General features: G+C 38.8%; 1 protein-coding gene across 1 annotated transcript; it reads right to left on the reverse strand.

Annotated features, from left to right (window-relative positions):
* Positions 1-2,032: 2,032 nt before the first annotated feature.
* Positions 2,033-5,725, reverse strand: trub1 (TruB pseudouridine (psi) synthase family member 1). Its single transcript, XM_072667997.1, has 8 exons — positions 5,581-5,725; positions 5,078-5,176; positions 4,935-4,990; positions 4,753-4,834; positions 4,596-4,668; positions 3,661-3,800; positions 2,781-2,837; positions 2,033-2,663 (listed from the first exon to the last, which is right to left on the reverse strand). Exons 1-8 carry the CDS (start codon positions 5,702-5,704, stop codon positions 2,398-2,400), a joined length of 897 nt encoding a protein of 298 aa, XP_072524098.1. The 5' UTR covers positions 5,705-5,725; the 3' UTR covers positions 2,033-2,397.
* Between the last annotated feature and the right edge of the window lie 19,954 nt (positions 5,726-25,679).

Here is a 25,679-nt window from a genome sequence, read left to right on the forward strand (position 1 = left end):
CCACAATCAGGCACATCTTTTCTAAAGGCCTGGCCATAAACTGCATGAACGCAGTGAGGAAAGAAAAAGTCAGCCAGACAAACTGTTGCAGGCATGTAAAGTCAGGTGTCCAACTCCAAAAGAAACAGAACGTAGACAGAGATTCTCAATACATTAATGCATATGTATATGTACATTATGTGTATGTGTGTGTGTATGTGTGTATATATATAGATATAGATATATGTATATATATAGATATATAGATATACAATTGGTGATTGTGTAGCTATATGCAGAAAGTGTGTCAATATAAAGTATGTGCTCTAAATTAAACTGAGGGACGAGCGAAACCAGAACACATCCGACCATGTACTGGGCTAGATGCTGACGTTTGAATGGATGCAACCTGAGAAGTATAACTGCATACCACCTTCCCATCCTCTGTAGAGAAATGTAATATTTGGTGATGACTCTGGACAACCATTTCCAAGAAGAGGGCATTATCTAATTCTTTCTCTCCCTGAAAACCACCATCACAACCTCAATTATTACAATGCTTGGGCTGATTAGGGGTTAATGTTCAACAGACATCTTGTCAACTTTACTTCCACTCCCCAAGCAATCACTAACCTAGGCAAAGCACACTGATAGTGAAGTGGTCACATCTCCACTGTTGAAAGAGTGAGACCTGTTCCTAACCATGCACTCTAAAATTACACCTCTCAGCCAGCACAGCATGGGAAGAACACAGAGCAAAGAGAAAAATCTCCAGGGTGCCCCAATTACATATATTCACACCAACAACTTGGATATTCTAGAAAGAGATTAAGTCTAAATAGTTAACAAGACAGTTAACTAATGACTCAAAAGGACACAGTTTGTATAACAGACATACATACATTTCCTAAGGAAAAATAAACAGCTTTGATATTTGATAAGTTTTAAAAATGACACTGCAATGCCATCTGCTGGTAGAGACCCAGTGGCTTATTTTTACATGACTTTAAATGGCTGGACTGCCCATTGTCATAGAAGCTCATACAGATTATCACACAGCTATGATTTATTGTCTTTATCCAAGAACACACACACACACATACATTATTTATATTCTTTTCTCTCAGCAGATTGGCTTCCATGAAGCAATGACTCCATGATGAAAGTACAAAAATGTCAAAATGTGAAAACATACAACCAAAGCTGTTTTGGTCAGCATAAATTAGCCTTGAGGCCCCCATACCCTTTCTCGTCTCAGTCGAATTATTTGGAGGTTGTCCCTAAATTGTTTTTGGTCCATTTAATGCCCTGAAGCTGAGCATTCACTACCAGGTTTTGCACTTAGTTGTAAAGGATGGAGGCATTCTCTGTAGACATGGAGTCACTAGGGAGACACTGCTGCTATTTCTGCATCATCAGTAAGGAGTGTCAGAAGATCTTAAACTTCTGTGATGGGAACTGGGACCTGAGATGGACATATAAAAATAAAATGTGCAAAAAGGAATCATTTCACATATTCTAGGGTGGGAGATCACAGACCTTCAACGTGTTCAATTTGTCCAGCAAACGTCATCAAGTTCCCTCAAGCAAGGCAGCTAATATTTCTCTATGAGGTTGATGCGGTACTTCTAAAGTTCGAGTTAGCATGACACCACCACTAATGGTTGTTTTGACAAGAAGGAGATGAAGCTGAATACAATCTAAACATGGTGTGTTTAGATTGATGTATATCAATTACACAGCTCACACATAGTGATTTTTTATTTTTTGAAGATTGTTTTTCAGCCCAATCTTAATTATGGTTTAGCGTCCCAAATTTACAAGACAATTATGAAGTACTTTTCTTTATAACTGTAATAGCATAAAAAAAAATACCTTAATTACCTCCAGCTTTCTCTACCTTTGCAATTAAACCACATCCCAACTACCAGGAACCGGTTCTAAATGCAAATGACAGTCCTAGAGCATGCTTGTGATTGCAACTTTGAACAGTTAATCTGAGGATTAACTGTAACACACCGTTTAACACTGTAGCGGACAACAAATTCCAGAGTTATCATCAGGAGCTTCTTTTAATCACAAATGTGGTTTCCCCAGCACTTTTGAGGCAGATTTGAAAGTGAAATAATAATTTACACTCCAGACCAAACATTGTTATAAACAATATCTTGAACACGCCTTGTCTAACTCTGAAGACCTTTTGTTACAGTGAACCTTCACCACTCACTGCATTGTTACTTGACAATATCTGGGCTTACTATCTGTCAAAAACTCAATAAATGTAGAGCATGTAAAAAAAAAGAAAAAGGAATAAGGTCACAAAAAAACAATTAAAATAAAGATCTAGAGTTACTGGACAAAGGAAAGTCCTTTCATTTCTCTAAGCAAGAGAGTAGAGATAAGGCTTTGCTAGCGCCTCTAGTCATTGTGATCTCCACTGGCACTTTTAGCTGAGTCGTGATTGTGATCTCCACCAGAACTTTCAGAGCCAGGCTGGGTGGGTTTACTATATGGTTTTCCTTTTTTGCTGCTGTTCTGCTGAGATGCAGGCTCTGGGCAGGGCTGTAAGGACTGAGAAATGTCCTGAAAGGTCCAGCATTCCTCCCTCAACACATTCTCTTCCAGTGTAAACTGACCCTGCTTAGTCCTGGTCAGTTCCCGAACATGGGCACATGAATTGAGAGCTGCACAGAAGGTGGAGAAAGAAAAATAACACACAGGGTTAGAAACATTTTTTTAAACATGTAAAAGATTGTGTCTCAAATTAGACTTTTTTTTTTTTTTTTTTTTTTGCACACTACCTTTTCCCAGATCATCCACCAGGCTTCTGACATAAAACCCTCCACCACACTCAACATCTGTCAACGTAAACAAAACACAGTGGACTAAATAACTGTAGTGGTTTAAAGGAGCACACACACACGCACACGCACGCACGCACACACACATTTATATTTACTGCAAGCCCATCTCACTCCACCACCTTTTGAGGGTTTTTTTCTGCACTGCATTTGTGTTTGAGGACAAATAGTATAGAAATGACTGAAACGCAAAAACATGAGGAACTGCTCTTTACATAGACCAACTAATTAAACTCAGTTTCATTTTAGGTCATTCTTGTTTTCTTTTGCTCAGGGCATTTCCGTAACTTCTTGGTTCATTTTATGATTTATAGCAATGTTTGGTGGACTATTAAAGTGTTTGTGATAAAATGTGCTGTTATGGCAAAATAACACGGTTGGAATTTTTTTTCAACCAATCGGCTTGCGTGGCTGTGGCTAACTGCTGTATAATAATCAAAAATACATAGTAAAATAAAATAAAATCACAATGCATATTTAAGTATTATAAACACAGAATTTTTCTGGTATTTTTCTCAATATTTTAATTGCTTTTGTGAAAAAGGGATTAAAGACTTAGAATTGAGTTCAAGATTTAACAATCACATGTGAAATAAGGACTACTAGATATTTATTTTTATTATAACTTTTTCATTTTTGGCATAATACAGCTTTCTCCATAATTCAAGAATCATCCACAGTTCTGTCCATCATTAGGTTTACAAAACAATATTTTTTAGAATTGAACTACATATCTAACTCCAACCTAATGTAATGAAAGCACTGGTTCTAAACAATGATATGTAACTAAAATAAACATCATCTTAAAATCTTTACTAACCTAAAGTGAAATGCGGCAGATTGAAGTCTTGTACTGAGAGGTTGTAAACTGTTACTGGTCGTGCGGGCTTAGCCTCTACTTCATGCCCTTGCTTTAATAAGACAGAAAGGCGCTTGCCGTCTTTTTTCAGTGCAGAATACCTACAAGATCAAAAGGATTAGAATGTATTATTATTCATCGTCATTTCCCAGCGCTTCACTGGAACACATACTGTGTGTTTACAGGAACCCACAGCAAAAAAACCACAACACACATTGGTGCCATTCATTCTTAGGTAAACAAACACACAAGTAACCACAAAGGGCAATATGGAGGTCTTGTCCATATACTGTACAATAAGTTGATAATTATGTGACAAGCCCACTGACAAAAACTTTACAGTTGTGGTCTGCTTAATACAAAACAGGTGGCCCACACAAACAGAGAATCCACTCTGTGGGCATAATAATCAGGTTCCAGTTGCATTCTGATTTACTATCTCTAATGTCCATGCGCTACCATGCAACCGTTTCTGTAGGCCAAGATTAATTGTACACGTTCAAACACTGCATTGTACATTTCTTTTTGTATTTTGTGTAAATGTAGTGTATATATTGCTATTTGTATTTGTATATATAGTATTATCTTTGTATTTATTGCTTATACTTTTATTTAGGTTACACAAGTTAGGTTATTTTATTTGACAAAGCTAAATCTTCTTTCCTTATTTTATTTCATACATTTTACCTTATATTCTATCCTGTTTCATTTAAGTGGACAGTTATCAAAGCTTTTCACTGCCAAGTGTAGCTATGTATGTGAAATAAAACTTTGAACTTGAGCTCTGAACATCTCTTCAACTTTCATTAGTGTATCATCATCATCATCATCATCATCATCATCATAATGCGAAACAATATGGTACAAGATAGCAGAATGGTATGACAGTGACTTACAGAGGAGGGACCTGCATGATTTCCCCAGTAAATTCCTTTAGCTTCTCTTGTAAAACCTCACTTGTGATGTGATCTTGAAAACGAAAACAGATGTTGTGACTTTTAATATATTTAAATCTTGCTTGCTTCTACAAATATAACATCAAATTTACTGTACCATAGCCCTTCTCTTGAACAACATTTCCTGTGCAATCCAGGGTGTCCGTTGCTTTGCCCAGCTCTCCAACAGCGGTGTATTTCTGTTTTTTTTTTTTCCCCAGAAAACAAAAAAACAAAAAGTTACAGCCACACTCTATAATCTATAATGTACACCAGAAAAGGGAATAAACAACAGTGTACCTTAGATCCAGCAAGCATTGTGGTGAGCATCTTAGTCCCTTCACCAATTCCAACCACTGCAGGAAAGACAAACCGCATTAAAAATGGGCCTGTTCTTTTTTTTTTTTACCCCTGCATGTGATGGTTTAATTGCATAACCTTACCCAGGACACCAGAAGCATTGCTGTCTAGGGTCCCACCATGGCCAATCTTTAAGACTTGCTTCTTCCTTTTCCGACAGTTCGGATTAACTACACCAGCCTCTGAATAAATGAGAAGAAGCAGTCAATACAAGAAACCACAACACTAAGGGACTAAGGGACTAAAACCTGTAGGCAGCTCACAATTCAATTTCAATTTTGATTTGACTGAAGTATTTAATAAAGGGCTTGAACTGTTCATCTCATTCAACTGATCTAACCTAAACTACATAAATAAGTAAATAAAACAATACATGACATCAGAAATGTTTGCTAGTGTTATTTTTTTTATTAATAGTCTATGTAAATGTTATTTAGGAGATTTATAGAAACCATACATCGAGATCATAATAATTGATCATTTCTCAGTTCGTCACAAACCTGTTTCCTGCAGAGGCTCATTATGCAGCTTAGCTTTAGCTAGTAACCGCTTCTCTACAGTAAGCAGTAGTAAAATAACAGGGTACCTTTTAAAAGCTTGTGTTTTAGCGTGTTTAACACATCGGCAGAAGTAGGTCCCTGTTTCTTATATATGGCGAAAATGCCATTTAAAGACTGTAACTTGGATAAAGTAACGTTGTTGACAGCCATGCTCTCCTGCAGCCAGGCGCACGAAGATGACGTAATCTGACCGACAGGGTCCCCGCGCAGTACCCTTATATTCCTGTAGTCTGAGCTCGGGCTGGGGTTTAGAGGAGCTGCAGCTGATTACACCAAAGACCTCCATCCACACTGTGCACCAGCACCAGCACCAGCACCAGCACCAGCACCAGCACCAGCACACATGAGAAGACTGAGACTTTCTTCCACCTTTCTGTGAAGTGATACACTGTGTTCACTTCTCTCTACACGGTGTGAAATCCCTTCCAAATTAAGGTTTCACTCCATACGTTTTTTTTTTCATGTGAAAAACGAAGAATTACATTAATATGGACGCTTATAATGCATGTATTACCTTTTTAGTGGTGTTGTAAAACATTAAAATTATAAATTTAAATTAATTTTATAATAAATGCTTATGGGAAGGAATAAAAACCTAAATGTTTTATGTAATTAATTATTATTAATTAATACTATAATAACTATAGTGTTCCCTATGGGGTTGGAGATCAAGAAGATTTGAGCATGTGAGTTGGATGTAAGGGTGGTGTTCATCTTGCCTCCAACAACCCAGTCAGTCCTCGGTCTGACTGTCCTGTATGTGGCCCTTTCCCCCATTTATTTCTTCGTTTAGTACCTTTAACGTAAACCTCCTTTAATAAATATATGACTTTGGTGTCTCTGTTGTGTTTAACTTCAGTCTAAAACGCTAGGGGTAAAACTTTAGGGGGAAAGAGGAGTTGGTAACACCGCTGTATAAAGAGCAGGACACTTCATCGCAGATAATTAATAGTCTAAGTCTTAACCAGTAACTTCTGTGGCAACTGGATGTTGTCTTGTTTCCATTTTCCCCACAAAGGTAGGCAAAAATATCGCTTATTTGTGGCTCTGTCTTTGTTTATTGTTACCTTAATCATAAAGAATATCAAGATCCTAGCTAACAAAAATCAGTCGTCTTACACCTCCTCCTTTAAAATGACTTTCAGCTTTTAGACTTTCAACTAATAATGAAAATGTGGAAAGAGTCGTTGGCCAAAAGTCGACCTCGACCCGCAGACCCACTGAAGTCGAATAATCGGCTCTTTTAGGGTTGATTCTTCACCACTCCAAAAGCACTGGCTGGAAAAGCAGTGTAGACCAAGGAATACGATAACAGCGGCATGGAGGATCTGTAAGAATCTTATATAAACTTTTATAAAATGTATTTTAGTCTTAATGTCATATTTTTTATTATAAATGTCCGTCTAGCTGCTGATACTGTCGGCTAGCTAGTGCTAATTTTTGACAATTTAGCTAGCGCAGGCTAACTGACTCTTCCGGTCTAACTAAATGACTCGATTGTGGACGCCGTGTTAAGTGGTAAAAATAAGGTACGTGATTCAAATATAATGCCAAGGTAAGCGTGAACAACTCAACCGTGTATCAAGTTAATCTTAACTAAACTGAAATATGAGTTAAAATGTTGTATACAGTTCCGTTTACTCCGAGAGCATGACTAGCGAGTTAGTTTAGTGAACGTTAGCTGGCGGCTAGCCTGGGTGCTTCAGCTCAGTTGGGTAAAACCCACTGAACGTCTTTCAGCAGCTCGAAACAACCCAAATGTGAGGTTTTTCTTACTGCAGTAAACTTTAAATATTTGACAGATCACTAATTTGGTGAGTCTTGAGCTTCAGCGGCACAAAACCAATCAAGTTGAGGAGAAGAAACCCTGGAATTCATTGGTTTGGTCGTGTGAGTTTAATGTATTAAAGTTGAAATATTAGTGCAAACGAGTCACAGTACCAATTGCACTTTCTGCAGTCTGCCCTGTACTGTATTGCTTTTGTTCTCGTTTTGTTCCATGTTGCACCTTCCTGAAAAAAACCCGTACAGAGCTGAGAGGACAATAAAAGCCTGTTGACTTGATTTTCTCACTGCTGCTGAGAAATGGCTGTTGACCCGAGTCTCAACACGTGATCAGTGTAATCACACCAATACTTAAGTAAAGGTTTACAACAAATATGCTTAATCAATAATCAAGTTTTAATAGCTTGACAAACATATTGTCATATATGTGTGTGTGTGTGTGTGTGTGTGTGTACGTGTGACCCGTTGCTCTCTCTCTTTCAACATGTTGAACCTTTTGAGAAGGGGTCCAAATGTAAAATGATTCGAATCCCGACACTGAGTCGGCTCGTGAGTCGGGAACTTTTTGAAACGTATCAAATCAGAATGTGATTATTTTGGTTAGTTAGGCTTTCACACAGTAATTGTTACAATCAGTACTTTAGTTAAATACACAACTAATTATGTACTCAAGTTTATAATGCACAAGTTTATAATGTAGATGTTTCACTTCATTAAGAACAGAGTCTTTTTCAGGCTTCAGTGTTGTGGTTGACAGACACTTAAAATGTGTTTGCTAGTCATTGTGTGTGAGTATGCGTTTGAGATGTACTAGAAGAATAAATATAGTAATGGATATTTTCTCCATATGAAAATGCTTTTCCCTTTTTTTTTCTTTTTTTTTTTGCTGTTTATTTTGTGCTGATGTTGTTTTTGTATGGTGGCCATTGGTTCCTAAATGATCGCACAAATGGTCAGTCTGAGTAGACCTCCTGGATAAGTTGGGTTATATCTGTAACGCCGGGCACATGATGATGGTTTCTGTCAGGGTTTGATAAGAGTAGAGACCTAATTATGCAATGAAGTGATGGTTAACAAGGTTAATCTTGTTAACTTTCTGCTCTGTAAGTATTTTGTATTTATTTTTCAGGCAAACCTTGAAAAACTGCTTGCACCATTCCAGAAACACGGCCATGCATCCACACCTACTTCTTCAAGCAGTCATCTAATCAGCCCAGTCGAGTGGCAGCACTGAAATGCTTTAAATCACAAAGTGTTCAGCGACAAATGAAGCTTCTGGAAGGAACACAATCTTTGTTTGCCTTGGTTAAATAACATTTCCCCCGCTGAATGTTTTCCCACAACAAAACTTGCAAGTACTCACTTCTCAGTAACTTAATGACCAACATTTTGTTCATTTGGGGGAAGCGGTGTAAAATATTAAGGTGGTCTAACTAGACGATGTAATCCAGAGTTGTGAACTGTTTGATTTGGTGAAAATGTCAGACTTTGTTGTACCAGTCTTTATATTAATGTTAATTAATCATGAAGTTTTATTTTAGTGTAGAATGAACTAAAATGAGCTGTTCAGCCAGTTGCTAAACAATTAAGCTTAACCACCTTTATTTTTTTTTTCATTTATATTTTTCAGCGCAGTTTACACAGTTTTATTTTGTTTTTTTTTGTCTGTTTTACCCTTCTGCACTTTAAATTACAGATTCAGTTCCTCTGTACTCTGCAAATTACAATAAAGCAATCACTCTGTCTGTCAGACTTCTCTGCTGTGAGCTGTAGTGAGGGAAAACACACTGTACCTTGAGCTTGAGTTTAAGCGTCTTGAACGCTTGGGCAGGAGGAGGTCCCTGTTTCTTATGTGAGGCGATGTTAACGGTTCGGACCACCAGGTGGCGGCAGTCGCGCTGCAGATTCCCTGCTCTTCACTCTGACTTTGGGCCCCATTAAAAGATAACGCGTTGGTCCTCACCACCACAAGGTAAAGGTAAAGGTGCACGTATTTGTCACTGTACTGTACACTGTACAGCGAAATGTGTCCTCCGCATTTAACCCATCTGGTAGTGAACTCTCACACACACACGTGTTAGGGGCAGTGAGTACACACACACCCCCAGAGCGGTGGGCAGCCAACTCCACCGCCGGGGGAGCAGAGAGGGTAAAGGGCCTTGCTCAAGGGCCCAACAGTGGCAGCTTGCCGAGCCCGGGAATCGAACCCACAACCCTGTTATCAATATCCCGGCGCTCTAACCTGTTTGGTCTCATTAATTATTATTATGATCTAGTGTTCCTCCTGTTATAGTCTGTAGGGCTTTTTATTTAATTGTTGAAAAACTGCAATACAACGCATAAATAATATTGTAGCATCCTCAAGAAAGAAGACGGATGAAAATAAGTTAAATATTTACTGTTCTTTACTGTCTTACATATACAGCTCCACAAAAAAATAAAGAAACCCCCCCCCCTACATGATCAGTTTCTCTGGTTTTACTATTTATAGGCAATGTGTTCAGGGAAATTAACGATGTGGTTATTTCATAAACCATGGACAACATTTCCCCTAAATTCCAAATAAAAATATTGCTATTTAGAGCATTTATTTGCAGAAATGACAACTGCTCAAATAATGCAAAGAAATGATGATAATTATAATGCAATAAAGAAGTTATTATTGAAATTTGAACAACACAGTACTAATATCTGAACTTTGAGAGCATTCAGAAATCACTGTGGTGAGATAACCTTGACTGCCATTTACAGCTTTCATGTCTTGGCAGGCTCTCCACTAGTCTCTCACATTGCTGTTGCACGATTTTATGCTATTCATAGTCTGCAAATTCAGGTAACTCCGCTTTTTTTGATGAAATCAAAAATTAATACATGCAATAAATGGCTACCATACACGTAGAGATGCAAATTTAAGAAACAAAAGATGAAGTGGTCTCAATTTAGGCAGAGTTTTAGGTCTCACGTTCAGTGGTCGGGAAAACCCTTAGCTTTTATAAAGATTACAGTAAATATATATAATAAATACATACATGAACAGTCTTCAATAATTGCATGTCAGTAAATAAAACATTTAGATATTTAGTTAGATATTATAGTGATATAGTGTAATAATGTCAGATATGCCAGTCGTGCGGTGTTGATGGTAAGTGCAGTAAGGGAACGGCCCACACGGGGGCGGTGTTTACACACCTGACGAGTTTCAATGCAACGGAAGAATTCTTAAGGCAAGATAACGGCAAAATCCGCCTCTGCGAAAGTTTGACAGGGGCGGTGTTTACACCCGCAGGGATGTTCCTTCATGTATACGAGCTGTTCAGTTTGACACATCAGTCTGAATATCGGTAATGTGGGGTTTAGTGTCGAGTTACTGAAAAGAAACGATGCTACACGCACTGTGGGCTACAGGCTTGTACCATGACACACGGTGGTCAGTAATTCATTGGAAAGCCTGCGCTCCAGCCAGGCAGTAGTTGGGTGGGCACGCCCATCGTGGAGGCAGTCTCTGCTCCGTGGAGTGGGAGCTGCATGTCCGCTCACACGGATACAACGCCGTCCTGCCTATGGAGACACACACACACACACACACACACACACACGTCCTCTATCAGCCCGGTCTTCAAAGTGACGGGACTACGTTCAGCTCTGAAGACACGTTTCTGAACGTCGTCTGTTTTTTCCCAGGTGGAAAATCCCTGTTTTCCCAGCGCCATGTCTACGAGAGGTAAGGGTTTTATTATAGTTTTCAGTACTGTGTGTGTGTGTGTGTGTGTGTGTGTGTGTGTGTGTGTGTGTGCCGGAATGGACTGTCAAGGTAAAGTTTTTTAATTGTAAACTCATTGTATCATTCTAACTTTCAAACGGGCTCTCGTAATATAAACCCGTGTGTGTGTGTGTGTGTGTGTGAACCTCCTGCTGTAGCCTGACTGTATTAAATTCATATAAAAATATTAAGTGTCTCCAGAGAGGTCGTGCACTGGACAGAAAAGGATAGCACTTTCTAAGCGTTTCAGTCAGTCTATAATAAACACTGCATTCTTCCCCATGGCAGGTGGCTGATGTGGGTAGTGGGGTCAGTATGTGTGAAATCCTATCTTGGAAGGTATCCCGTGATGTATGGCACATTATGTCCAGCTACAGTTGAATACAGTTGAAGAATTTCCTACCCCGTACAGTGGTGGTTTTCTGTGTGACTAACCTTAACCCTAACCCTAACCCTGGTACTCGCAGATCAGCTGATCACTGGCAAGCTCAGGAATTGCAACAGTGCTCACCATCCCTCCTTCTGGAGAGATCCACCTTCCTGTGGGTTTCACCTCCAACCCAAATATAACTGACTTCAGCTAATCAAGCACTTCTGAAGGCAGGCGGGGGAGAGCTGCTTGGGGTTAGATCTCCAGGAGTAGGACTGATGACCACTGAACTACAGCATAAAAACAAGTTGTTGAATAATCAAACTCTCAAACTTTTTTAAATTAGGGGGCACTCAGTTATTACCAGGATGGTAGCATTAGGGGACTCAACTGTAGCATGTTCAGTTACAGTCCATAAACCCTGCCTGTAATCCTGCTGTGCTTTTCTTACTGGATAAGTGAAAGTGAATCCACCCCTTTAACCCCACCTGAGATTCATAATTGTTATTAATATGGTTGCACAATAATGTAGGAATCTAGAAATCATGCACTTTATAGGCAAAAGTATCAGGACACCTGCCCATTCGTTGTTTCTGCCGAAATCAAGGGTATTAAAGGGTATATCCTGCTTTTGTTGGAGTAACTGTCTCTACTGTCCAGGGAAGACTTTCTCCTCAGGATGTTGGATGGTTACCACCCCTCTTCATCCCCATCTCCCCAACTTATCCCAAAAGTATTGTATAGAGCCCCCTAATTCCAGAGAACACAGTTCCATCGCTCCACAGCTCAATGCTGGGTGGCTTTATACCTCTCTAGCCCATGCCTGGCATTAGGCATGGTGCCAATAGGTTCAGATTTCTATTTTATTGACAGTATGTCTTTACAGGGACTAGACAAGCTGTATGTGCATTTGCACATCTGTGTCAGCAATGGGTGCAACTTAAAGGAGCTGAAGAGATAGAGATTCTGACTCTGACATTAGACATTCATTAGAAGGGGTGTCCACTGACATTTAGACATGTAGTTTATGTTTTCTGAAAAATATTACCATTTAACAGCTGTTTAGATTTGACTGTTGTTTGATGGTGCATTTATTGTACCCTGGAAGAGGACAGTATGTAGGCCGGGCTGCTATGCTGGAATCTCTGCATCCTTTGTTTTAATGCATTTGTACCTCTACAAATACATGTTATTACTATGTCTAAGTCATAAGTCTAATCAGAGGGAATATAATCCTGATTTTTCATGTTTTAAAAATGTTGTAGCGGCATTAGCAGATGCTTGTAAAAATGATTGGATATTAGTATTATACAGAATTACTATCAGTGTTTCCTAGTTGCTATGAAACATGAAAGTTATGTAAATATGACTTAAGTAAGTCCTTAAAGTAAGTAAGTAAGAACCTAAAATGTGGGCCTCTATAAAGACATGTAAGGGTTTAAGGATATTATGCCTCTGATTTTTGTTTGTGTAAACTAGTAAGCATGTATCTGTATGATCATTTTTAATGGAATAATGTGCTGTAAAAAAAAATCTATGAATACACAAGAGCACACTGACATTAGGACGTCTGCAGTTGTCTGTGGAATGTCCAGAAAAAACTGATAAACCAAATGAACCCAAATAAAAGAAAGTTCAGAAACAGGTATGACGCACCAGCCAAACTTCTCTGTTTGTGTTTGTTGGTGATGTGCTCTGTTCTTAATAGGTCTGTTTCTGCAGAACTGATGGTGCTGTTGATTTGTGCACAGTGAAGCGGTGAACGGCAGCACGAGCGGTTAAGGAATGTGTCTAAATATAGTACGACCAAAAGTCATTGGTTTTACACTACTGTTTTTCTTTTTGTTTTTTATTTAAACTGTTTCTTAAACCAGTTTCCACACAGTGTACGGATTCCCAGCAGTTCCTAGTGAAAGCTTTCAGTTAGAAATCTGTAAGTAGTGTCTGGTCTGTAGAGCAGCTGCTCAGTGAGGCTCCATCATGGTCATAGAACTGAGCTGTGGCTTGAAGGGTCTGTTTAACTTCTGACGTGTCCAGTTTCTTCTCAGATTATTTAACTTGGGCAAAGCCCCAGTAACATCCCTCTCCAGTGTATTCAAGTGACTCTGTGTTTTTCTTACATTCCCTCCACAGTCCTTAGTAGCTCTGAGTCAAAGGGGTCACACATGTTTCACTTTTGGCCTGTAACCTCTGCACCCTGGGTTAGACTACAGTGCTTTACACAGGTGGCCACTCGTTAACGTGCAATCAGGAAGGTCACAGTGATGAACTCCTAAAAACTCATGAGGGCGAAACAAATAAATACACACTGATGAATCTGATGGCTTTTTCTCAGCCACTTGCTTCTGGACATCCATCCCAGCTCGCTCTCTCCCTCTGGCTCTCCCAGTCTCTCGCTAATCTGTTTCTCCCCCTCTCTCCCTCTCTCTGCCTCTCTGGATCGCTGTCAACCCACAGGGAAGCCCAGTTAAGGCTGTCAGATGGAATTAGTGCGAGGAGCTGAAAAGTAAACCTTGTCTAACAACATCTACAGAATAACCTTCGAGATGTTTTTCGGTGTTGGATCAGAGTATGATTGTGACTGTTTCCTCTAATTGTTTTATTAAAATGTTTATCCTCTGCCTTTGTGCTTTTAACACTGGGTTTGTGTTCGCCTGTTTCAGTGAGTCGGGTCTCTGGGCATTTTCACACCTTTAGCTCGTTTGCGCTGGTCCAAATCAGTTAACGTGTTTATAGACGGAACAAAAAAAAAAAAAACGGGAGAACGTTCTGTCCATTTGCTGGTCAGACATGTTTGAAGTGGGAGCTAGAACGTAAATACAGGAAGATGCTCCTGCGCCCTGGACTAGTGCAGATTTCGGTGCAGTTTAACATAGAGCAACGGCAGAGAGAGAGGGGCATCTGTTCATAGCTGAAGTAATTATCTGGACAACTTACCAGTTTAGCACCTGGCTGTGGGAGCTGTTTAGCTCAGACTTGCAGAGCACACCTGATAGTTGGGTCGGAGGGAGGTCAGATCACGTTCTCACTACAAACTAACTGCTCCAAAGTTTGTTTGAGACTGAACCGAAACCACCTCTTCTCAAGGGTCTTGATGCAGTTGTTTTGGTCTGCGTCAGTGGAGTTATTATATTGACACCTGCCCAAACAAATCACCCCAAGGGTGAAAACGAAATAGAGTCTATTGAAGATGGGGCCCAGAGGCCTCGCTTTATACAGGAGTGCCTCAAAACAGCAGGTTTTTTCCCCCCCAGCAACCTCATTTTTATAGGACCTTTAAACTTTGTTAATGGTAAGATATGGTTTGGTGAATTAAGGGGTTCAGTTCCATCAAGAGGGAGAACAAACATTGACACATTAAATCAAATCTCAGGAAAATAAGCAATAAACAGATGAGAAGTGCTGTCCAGGCTGAGCTGTATTCTGCGGTTTTTGTTAGATGTGATAGATGTGTGAATAATAGGTTTTTAATTCCAGTTCTAATAAAAATCATTTGGTTTTCTTGGCAAAGGTCAGTGCCATGAGAAGTACTGTTTTCTGTTTTTTCTGCGGTTAGACCAATTCCTGATGTGTCTCCTGATGTGTCACCCTCACACAGAGGGTGTGAGAGTATAGTGGGATAGGATGATTCAGCAGTAAGGTTAACTGAATGATTGCTTGTTGCCCAGAGAGTGTAATGGGTGTGCAGTACTATAGGGCATGTATGTAGTTGTCTAGGGTGTTAAGTGAGGTGTGTGAGCTGATTTCATATTTCGTAAGGCCTATTTTAACTACCTTCTAAGGTGATAGTACCTAGCGATACTATGCACCACAATACCGGTGTTACTATTTAATATGTTGCAATATATTGCGATACTGTAAACAAGACAATAAATAGCTCATTTTAGGATAACTGTCATAATATAAACACACCATCATATGCATAATATCTGAGTAAAAGAAAATGTTATTTAATCAGAACAATTTGGGTTTAAACACAACACAAAATGAACTGCTACCAATCCTAACCTGTAAACCCTTCATTAAAAATGAATACTGTTTTAATTAATGAATACAGTATAGCAAAACCTATCACAATAGTTTGATATCGATATTTTAGTACACCATGTCTTACCCAATAGTTTTAACAATTTTGTCGTGTTTTCTCTTCAAATTACACCGAATGGAAAGTTATGCAGTCTTCAAAAGCTGCCATAGTTTGCATGTGTTGAGTTTTTTTTTTTTTTTGTAGCTTTTTGATGTAGAAGTAGTAGGTATGTGACTTTGGTTGTTGGTGATAAATGGTCAGATGTTTTTTATTTTTTAGTCTACAATCCTGATATTTAACCTCCGAATGAAACTAATTTTTTTTAGCTTTTACATATGGCTTGTGGAAAAATCTATAATCTCTTTTTTTTGGCACCATTACAACATTATTACGGCACTATGACGGGATCACAGAATCTGTATAATATAGCATAGTTTTAACGGCAAGTAGTCCCAAGTCTTTCCGGATAGTGTTGCTGTTCTCTCGTTGTGTCCTCCTAGCACGATGTGCTGTTAGCAAGCTGAAGGGGTTTACAGGCAGTTAGCATTTAGCTCTGCCTCCACTCACCTCCCCAGGTTTGGCTTTCTTGAATCAAAATGTAACCCAGTGGAGTGTTTACCTCCAGTTTGGTAGTCAACCGAAGTAGTCCAGTTTGTTTTCGAGGGAATGGATGACAAAGTGCTATAGAGTCCTTTACAAGCCTCCCAGTTTGTTCTTTTTGCAGTAAAGTACTTTATTTGACATCTTTCAGAGACTACAGACAGCAGTGTATGCTGTTCAGTGGAGATTGTTATTGTTTGGCTCATTTTTACAGCTTTTAAAGCTCAAGATCAATTGTCAAAATAATTGGTAGAATGCTTGTTTACTTATGTAGTCAGTGGTGATTACCTCACTGGTGGTGGACTCAGTGACGTTCAGATGATGGATGTTCAGTGACTTTGATTTTTGAAGAGATGGCATCAATACAACTTGTCTATCCTGCTATCGTTGCAGTTGCTGGTGTGTTTTTGAGGTTTTAGCAGACCTTGGGCTTTAATATATGTCTGCAGTGAATGGCAGGATGAGGTCAGCAGTAGTCATTGCTATATAAGGTTGTGCAGTAACACTGGCCACCCCTCACTGCCCTGTCCCCATACTCGGCAGCTCTTTCTCACCTGTGTTTTGGAATAAACATGAAAATGTACAATGGATTATACCCATGATTCACTCTTCACCTAGCAACTGCTGTTTTTCTTCTTCTCTGCTTTCCATCTAAAGCTAACATTTATTTAGACCTGATATAACATTACTTCAGTACAAGAGAATAGTGTAAGTTTGTTGCACTTGTGCCAAAACCTTTTGGTGTGCATCCAGTATATCTTGTTTGTAGAGCTGTTTGTCTACCGTTGGGCTGGCTGTTGGCACTCAGGTCTCTGAGGAAGGCCGGTTAGGTCCTCTGCAGGCCTGCGCTGGTGATGCTAGCCAGCGGAGGTGGAGCCCAGCTGCTGACTGCTAAAGTTGAAGTGCAACGAAAGCAGCGGGGCTTTAGCTGTTGTTCCAGGCTTAATTAGGTTTGATCCCACCAGGAAGCTGCCCCCTCGCCCCCTCTCTGTTCACAAGCAGCCCTCAGTGGGCAAGACCCGGGCTCACTGCATTCCAGTCACTGGGATGTCACCTCTCAGCAGCCGGCCTGGATAAGTGGCAGTTTGGGGGAAGGGGAGACGGAGTAGTCAATGACAGGGAATTAGTCTGGCGTTCAAAGGGTTATCATCTGAAATCATACAAAACCACAGGACACTAAGTCTTATAAGTCATATTTTTGTTTTTTACATGCAATAACTTTGTACTTAGTAACCATGTACATAAAAAGCATAAACTACACATCAAAATGTGTTTATGATGCTTTGTTTCCCATTATTATTTTAATGATGAGAACAGCAAAAAGTTCTTAAATGGCAAATATATATATCGTATAGAATTTGATCACCACCTTTCAAATATGAGAATTCCACCATTTTTTTCTAAATTCCTACAAGTAATCCAGAATGATATGATGTGAAATGGTGCATTGTTGAGAAACGCTGAAATTGTTTAAAAGCAGTGGTGATAGGAATCAGACGTTCCAAATGTTGTTGTAGTGTTATAAGGGTTTAGATAAAGTTCCAGTCTAAAATAAAAAACAAAACAAAACAGTGAATAGGACTGGTATCAAAACAAGCAAAATGGAAAGATTTAGCTTAATTGGTCTTTGATTTTAGCAGATCCATCTAAGATAAGATAACATAAGATAATCCTTTATTAGTTCCACAGTGGGGAAATTATCAGTGTCACAGCAGAAAAAGGATTGCAAGACACTCAGATGCAAAAATGTAGATAAATTACCGTTATATACACAATATAAATAATAGAAATTTAAAACAGCAAGCATCTGGGAGCGCAAATGCACCAGACAGTTCTGGGAAAACATAGTGAAGAGATTTCTTTAGACCATCTTTGCATCCAGCATTTCATGTTGAAATGTTAAAAGCAACCTTTGGAAAGCTGTAGCTGTGTCTGAATTCACTCCCTTCTCACTGTGTTGTCTTCCATGTCAGTCATTTTGTAGAGTTGTCTGAATTTTCAGGGATCGAATTTTCAGGGACAAATTCAGGTCCTTATATAGTACAGTTGAATGCACTGTAAAGCCAGGAACAACGATGCACTCTGCTTTCGGCCAAATGGACCACAATGCAATGTGGTTGCTCTTGGCGCAAAATTCAACCATGAAGATGGCAGACGAGTGCGGAGCCACTGGAGCAACTTGATGAATTTAATACAGAAATGATTTTTTTTGTGTGTTTAGTTTGTTAATAAAACAAGTGAAGTTGAACAAGCTACTAATAAAGTGAGCAAGTACATAGATGTCTGTCATGAACAGACCATCCATAGAGTCAGTTGTTTTCTTGACACCTGGTCACCTGTGCCAACTGATCAAAGAATCACGTGACTTACGGCTGGATATGACTTTTATATCGCTTTCTTTTCTCTTTTGATGTTCCAGCTTTTCCACCTAAAAATAAAAATTATTTGGGTAGTTTTTTGCACATTTTCAAACTTCGCAAGAACCTGGTGGATGGAAAAGCTGTTATAGAGAGCTAGAAAGATAGAAAATAAAATAGACAGATACTTCGCATCGTGACCCCTGCAGAGAACCATTTCACATCAAACCATTCTGAATGATTTCTAGTGGCTGAAATATTGGTGGTTCATCTGCGGTATGTCTAAAAAAAACTTACAGCCTCCTACAACCTATCGATTACCACCCTTTAACATTGTACAAGAGCAGCCAAATAAATCCTTTTATACCTGTAACCACAAAAATGCTTTTATATGACTAAAACATTGATTTCAGACTTTTCAGTGGCAATACCAAACTTTAAAAACAGTAGCATATCTAATGTTTGGAGCGAAAGGATGAAGGGACAGGTCCTCTGTGATGCTGAATGGGTCTGCTGCTAGCTGAAGGAGGACATGTCCATGAGGTCATGAGCATAAAACGGCCAACTGCAGCTGAGCCTCACAAAGGGTGATGGTGACTGCATGACTGTTTTAAAAAGGTGGTTCTAGGTTTTTCAGCATTCAGCAAGTAATGAATAATGAAAGACTGAACACACTCCATAATGAAAGCACGTTTCTCCCCACTATTTCAGTCCCTCTGGTTCCACTTCAAGCCTTGGCCAGTCTCTGTGCCATGTCAGTAATTTTTTGTGTGTAGATTCTGATCTTCCACACTACATTGTTCGGAGCTCCTTTGGGCATCAGTGCACTCACTTAGAACAATGGCAGGAGCTGGGCCTCACCCAGAGCCTGGGAGGCTATTTGCTGTTTGTATGTTGTGTGCTGGTGATAACCTCAGAGTGAACTGGCAGCATAGGTACGGTGGTTGTGTGTGCCATATCTCCCACTACGAAATATATAATATAAATGTATATACACATATTGTGGCTGCATAGTTTATGGTTTGTTAATTGATATCAGTATTTTTTAAATAATAGTATTGTAACAGTAATGTGTAGTAGTGTTACAGTGGCGTTATATATGTGCAAAAGTCTTAAACAGTCATTGCAATTAAAACTATTTAACCGCAGCTTTATAAACACTATATAACATTGGAATAAATATAGACATATGTGGTGAAGTACAGTCAGAATATGTCAGTTTCAGTAAAGTTAATGTGTTAAAAGAAAGCAGGGCCAGATTCGCAAAAGCTTTCCTAAGAAAAACTCATGAAGGATCTTTAGATAAACACTATGAAATTCTTAGTGGACTTATTTATTTTAGAAAACATATTTATTTTCCTAAGCTTTTCATTAGACACATCGTAGTTTTCTTCTTTATGCCATTTTTAGCACAGTCTTTTATGCCATATTTCATAGCTTATCATGAACGATGTGAAATACCTTTTTTTATTTTCCAAAATACAGTTAAACCTGTACATTGGAGAACAAAATTGAAGAAAAACAGAATCAAACTAAGTGTTCTAGCATGTGTTCTGTTTGTTTTTTTACAACAGAAAACAAAAGGTAAAAGTATTTGTTTATGTAGACACTGACAATACTTGACAAATCTCCACTTTTAATCCTGTTAAATTATACATTAATTCTGTAATTCAACTATTTAAACTGCTTACAGATTGAACTCCTACACTCAAAGACAAGTGTGAGGCCATTGCAAGTTTAAGAAAATATATGTTTTTTGGGAAAAGCAAATGCTGCCAAAAAAGTGAAAAAATAAGAAAAGATTTTTTGAAGAATGTGAATTCAGCCCCTGATTTAATTTAGTTCAGGACTGATTAGATAAGCTATGCATTGGATGATAACTGTAAATACAGAGCTTCCAGAAGGAGAATGTTGGAAATATTAAAGCTAACACAATCACAGACTTAACACACTTGTAATGTTTACTTCTGTATATGGTCCAGTCTAGAATTTCATGTCTCCCAGATGTTATTGTTATTTATCCAAAACACAATATTTAATGAATTAGTTTAAAAAATGAATTCTAGTTACATTAAATATTTACTATTAATATTGCTTGATGAAGTTTATACACAAAATGCACACATTTATCGCAGTATGACTCCCAGTCCACACATTATTGACCTCCTGATTCATATGTTCAATTTGAAGTAACATAAAATAATAAGGTCTAATTTTCATTTTGTGCTCACTTTATTAACAGTTGAGTCAACTGCAGAGTATATATTTTCAGTAAAACACTTTTAAAATACTAATTAATTTCAGTCATTAAAAAAATGTGCATTCTGATGTTCTGATGAACTCTATTTCTAATAAAAAGCATGTAACCTGCACTCAGCGATGTCACTTCCTCTAGCGGAAGACGTGGAAGGCAGTAAGGTATTTTTTTATTGTGATACACAATATGCTTTTCTAAACATAATCAAGGATATTATTAGTGCTTAATAAACACTGATCAACTGCAGGTTTCATTACAAACACTGTAATTAGACTGGTTTAATGGAATGAAGTGCAGCAGATGTTGAAGTAAAATCACTGTATTCAGTACAGGAAAGTATCTGAATAGTAGTTTTTAAGAATCAGTCGCTACTGATGTATTTAGTCTGTGGTTACATGTATAGGGAGAAATATTGCGTATCTTGGCAAAAGTTTTTCAATATTGTGGCATAGTATTTTTACCATATCGCCCAGCCCTACTGTCAGCTCTGTTACTGGTTTAAATGGTTTAGAAGAGTCAAATCTTTATAATCTTTAACTTATAATGTACCTTCAATTCTAGAAGGGGCCATATATTCTATTCTTCTTTTTTTCACAAATAAATATTCCACAGTATATATATATATATATATATATATATATATATATATATATATATCCCTTGCAGGTGTTTGAGCACCGGACGGAGCCCATCATTTTGATTCTAGCTGACCACACACTCCTGTGCTCTATATTCCCCCTGGGCTGCTGATTCTGTGCTTCTACACTAAAAAAAACTGCCATCCTGACTAACACTCCATCTGCGCCAGGCCCCAGAGCCACTCACATACTGCAAAATAAATGCTCAGCTTCATTTCACAGTTTATCTTACAGGGCATTAGCGAAATGTTTGGGTCCACATTCTCCTGTGGTCTGTACTGTTTCAAGTTGAAGCCCATTCAGTTTCCCCAGCTTATCGCTCCTCAGACAGAAGTCCACTTGAAGTCCCACAGGGAAAGGACTGCTTGTATTTTTGGCAGCCAGACAACTTTTGTCTATATTATTTCCTGTGTTATTGTAGAAGTGAGCAAACCCAGTGATCCCTCTCATAATAAAGAGCCATTATCTCCTGCACTGTGACCAAAACCTAATAACAAACTGGTTGAGGCTTTTTATATTTTACTTCATGCCTTCCTTGTTGCACCAAAGTCTGCCAGTTTTTATTTATTTAAAGAGAAACGGGCTGAGATGACGGCCCTGGTCTTTATTATTGTGTGTAGTGCAACCAGACATAAAACGTAGAACGGAAATCTTGTGGAAGCAGTGTTTCCACAGCAGCATTAGAATGCTTTGTGTTATTGTGGGTTTGCTGTGTGTGTGATAGAGAAAGAAAGAGAGAGAGTCTTTAGGTATGGTCTTAATTTTGCACCGTCATTTTTTTCTCTCTCTCTCAAGCTTCTGTTTTTCCCACTCTGTGACGTCAGAACATGCCCTTCATTTCTCCTTTGCTAGATCTGCTGGAGTTCTTTGACTCTCCATGGGGCTCCTGAGTGGCACATCCATAAAAACACTGTCTATAAAACAGCGATGCCCTGAATATAGCTACAGCTTGGGCCATATCAGATGAGAGTTCAGTAAGAAAGCTAAGCCCAGTGTCCTGGTTTTCACTCGTCCTAATGATACACTGATACCGATCAGGTCAGGCTTTCGCAAAGTTAAATAATTAGTTGATTGGTTTCTAAGTTTTCAGCAAGCAGTGCTGCGTGGTTTCGAGTTAATAGTGATGATACAACATAAAAGCTAATATTTAAAGGTGAGGCTGTGTGGTTGCTAAAGCAAAGTGGGTAACACTGCTTTACTCCATGTGACTGACTGGTCAAGAACACCATACTATACCAATAAGAGGATTTGGGCAAGGCTCCTAATGCTACATTACTTGCCTTACTTCTGAGGTCTGCTTTTTTGCTCAGATAATTCACATCCATGTTTATACTTTAGGGTCAATGGACCCATTGTCTGACAATGATATTTACTACTTAAATGTAATTGTTACACTTGAAAGTACACATAGGTATTATATTTGTATTCTATTTGAAAAATGTATTTAACTGTTCTTACATACACTTGGCTGTTATAAACATTCCCAGTGGACTACACATATAAACATGCATAAGCATATTTCTTTTCTTAATGAAATGAAAATGAAAAAACAAATATTGTATTTGATGATCATAAATGAGAATGACTTAAACCGACATTCAAGTTTAAACTATACTAAAAATATATGTATATGGAAATGACTTAGTTTAATCGTAGTAATCACTTCGTTTAATGCCTTTTTTAAAAGTATTGCCAGGGCAAAAGATTAGATATAAGTGTGTCAAACATACTTAATCTTTTCTGTATACTTATACATATTTGTATACTTGTCAATATAAGCCAAGTATACCTAAGAATAATTTGGGTTGTAAAATATTTAATCAGTACATTAAAAAGTAAATTGAAAGCATACTTACCTGTATAAAATAAGTATAAAATAAGTACACTTTACTATAAAGTAAGTATACTAATAAACTGATGAAGTTATTTACAGCTGTCTGACCACCATGGCAGAGAAGCCCATTATGCTTGTAATGTCCATTATGCTTGTCATCTGCATTATTGCCACTGTACAAAAGCAAATGTGTCATTAAAAAAAAAGTCAGAGTCTGTCTTCAATGCACACATTTAAACCAAGCAATTAATGACGTCACCTACATGCAGCCTTGGAGGAAGCTTAGGGCGTCATTGAGGCTAAAGATGATGTGCTCTGAATAGCTTGTCAGCTGTTCATGATTAAGGCGAGTAGGCGACAAAAGGCCAAATGCATTTATGAAGTTATTACTGCCTCTAATTTCAGGTTATCCCCTGCTGCCATGCTGCAGACACTGGATGCTGACAGAAATATTTGTTGCATAAAAAATAGCATGTTTTCAGTCTGATTTAGGTTACATTGCCACAAAATGCTTATGTATCCAATCTAGAACCACATTCAAGGTTGTTTAAATCTGATTTTAAAAGAGTCGTATTTTTGTATTTACACAATTCGGACAGGGTTGTGGTAAAAGCATACAAAATGAATTTGTGAACCTCAGATGTGCAGTGTAAACAGAGTCTGAATGTTCAGTTCAAGCAGCAGGTTCAAGCAGAAAAAGAGCTAGAGAGTTTGCCTGTACTTTGACGTTGTTTCAGTAACATCACAATAAGTCCCTTTTTGCAGCCTGGGAATATTGTGTACACTGGCAAGCACCAGCGCATGCAAATTAAAAACAGATTCTGGTAGAATGGCAGGGTTTGTAAACTAATTGTGGAGCTTTCTGGGAACAGCAATACTGCTGCTCTGGAAGCATGAGTTTCCACTCTCTGGAACTGGTGTACACAAGGCCAGTTACAGACCAGTAATTGCTGCTACCAAAGCTTCCTTTCACTGACAGAGTGCAATTATATTAATTACATCTTGGGTGAAATTAAAGGAATAGCATCTTGACTGATTGGATCTTAGCCAATATGCGCACATCCATAATGGAATGGAATGTCTGTTTCTGGCATCAGGCTGTTTCATTTCCCCCAGATTCCTCAAAGCAGCAAATGCAAACAGAGCCACTGACCAAGCTACAGCCTTAAGGGACCTTTCTTTGTTCGTTCAGCCTCCTGCCCTGATTTGATGCTACACATGCGCTTATAATTGCCAGAATGAAATGTTGTGGATTTGGAGCATTGGTTCAGGCTGTTTAGTTCTTTCATCATTATGATATGTGGTCACAAGTGTCTCAGCGTGTTCTGGTGAAGATCACTTCAGGCAGAGAGGGATTTGCTGTGATGCATAATGACGTGATGCTCTTTTAGGGCTTTGTGCTAGTAACAACTTAACGGCCTTGGACTAATAAAATGCAGTAAACAGTGTACAACATGAAGATTCGCTCCCAGTCCTGGAGGGCCATGGTCCAGCACAGTTTAGTGGTCTCCCTGCTCAAACACACCTGGTCCAAATTATCTGTGAATTGTCAGGTTCAGTAAGTGTTGTTAAGCAGTGAAGTCTCAAAAACATGCTGGAATACAGCCCTCCAGTGCTGGTCGGATTGGTAGGTGGTGGCTGGTCTGACGCAGGTAGAAAGGACCTCAGCGGGTTTCAGCAGGTCGGACTGGGTGACCATTTACTCGGAGAAGGTAAAGAGACAGAGTTAGTTCTGAATGGATTTAGAGAGCAGAGAATATTGAGCAGTATCAGAGTGTGTCTGACGACTCCGGTGGGTCTGACTATAACAGCCTAACTAAAAGAAGAGAACCAGAAGATAACACAGACAAGGGAGCACCCCAGCTCCAGCATCTCAGTATACTACCTGTGTCTGTGAACCCCTGGACCTACAACCTTTATCTAAGGGGAAACATTAATTACCAAAACCTAAACTTTACAGATGAGTTTTCAACTTTCAATTCTTTATTTGCAACAGCAAGTGAAATACTGAAACAGGCACTTTTTGTTAACATTAACCTTAAAAGCATTATATCAGGACCACCTATGAATCTTCCTTAAATCTGATCTAGTTATTTGGCTGTCCACATGCCTCTGAAGACATCAGATCTGTGTCGATTTAGGCAAAACATATCAGATTAGGTGTCACTTCAGCTCTGTAATGTGAATATATACATTAGCTTTAGTAATTCAGATTCAGTCTAATAGTAAAAAATTATCTTTATCAAAGACACACAAACACACATTCACATTAAAAATGTTGGTCACAGAAATGTTGATGACAGGTGCTGTGGGTTAGGCCCTGTGAGGCCTGCCTGGAGAGAGTTTTTATTGCATTGTGCCGCTCCTGTGTGACTCGTGCTGTGAGTAGTCACGTGCCTCAGCCGTGACTGCCACTCCGAGCAGTGCTTACATAAGTGAGAGTGGAGCATGAAGAGGGCTGAATAGCACTGGGTCAGGGCAAAGCCTCTGAATGTGT

The sequence above is a fragment of the Salminus brasiliensis genome, chromosome 22 (assembly GCF_030463535.1).
Source record: "Salminus brasiliensis chromosome 22, fSalBra1.hap2, whole genome shotgun sequence".
Classification (NCBI taxonomy): Eukaryota; Metazoa; Chordata; class Actinopteri; order Characiformes; family Bryconidae; genus Salminus; species Salminus brasiliensis.

Bases quoted from the DNA above. Each gene is read 5' to 3' on its own strand.
- trub1 (XM_072667997.1), bottom strand. From the start codon at position 5,704: ATGGCTGTCAACAACGTTACTTTATCCAAGTTACAGTCTTTAAATGGC. The intron at 4,991-5,077 runs GTAAGGTTATGC...TCTTTCCTGCAG, and splicing joins CAATGCTTCTGGTGTCCTGG to TGGTTGGAATTGGTGAAGGG. The intron at 2,838-3,660 runs GTTAGTAAAGAT...TTACGTTGACAG, and splicing joins TCTGCCGCATTTCACTTTAG to ATGTTGAGTGTGGTGGAGGG.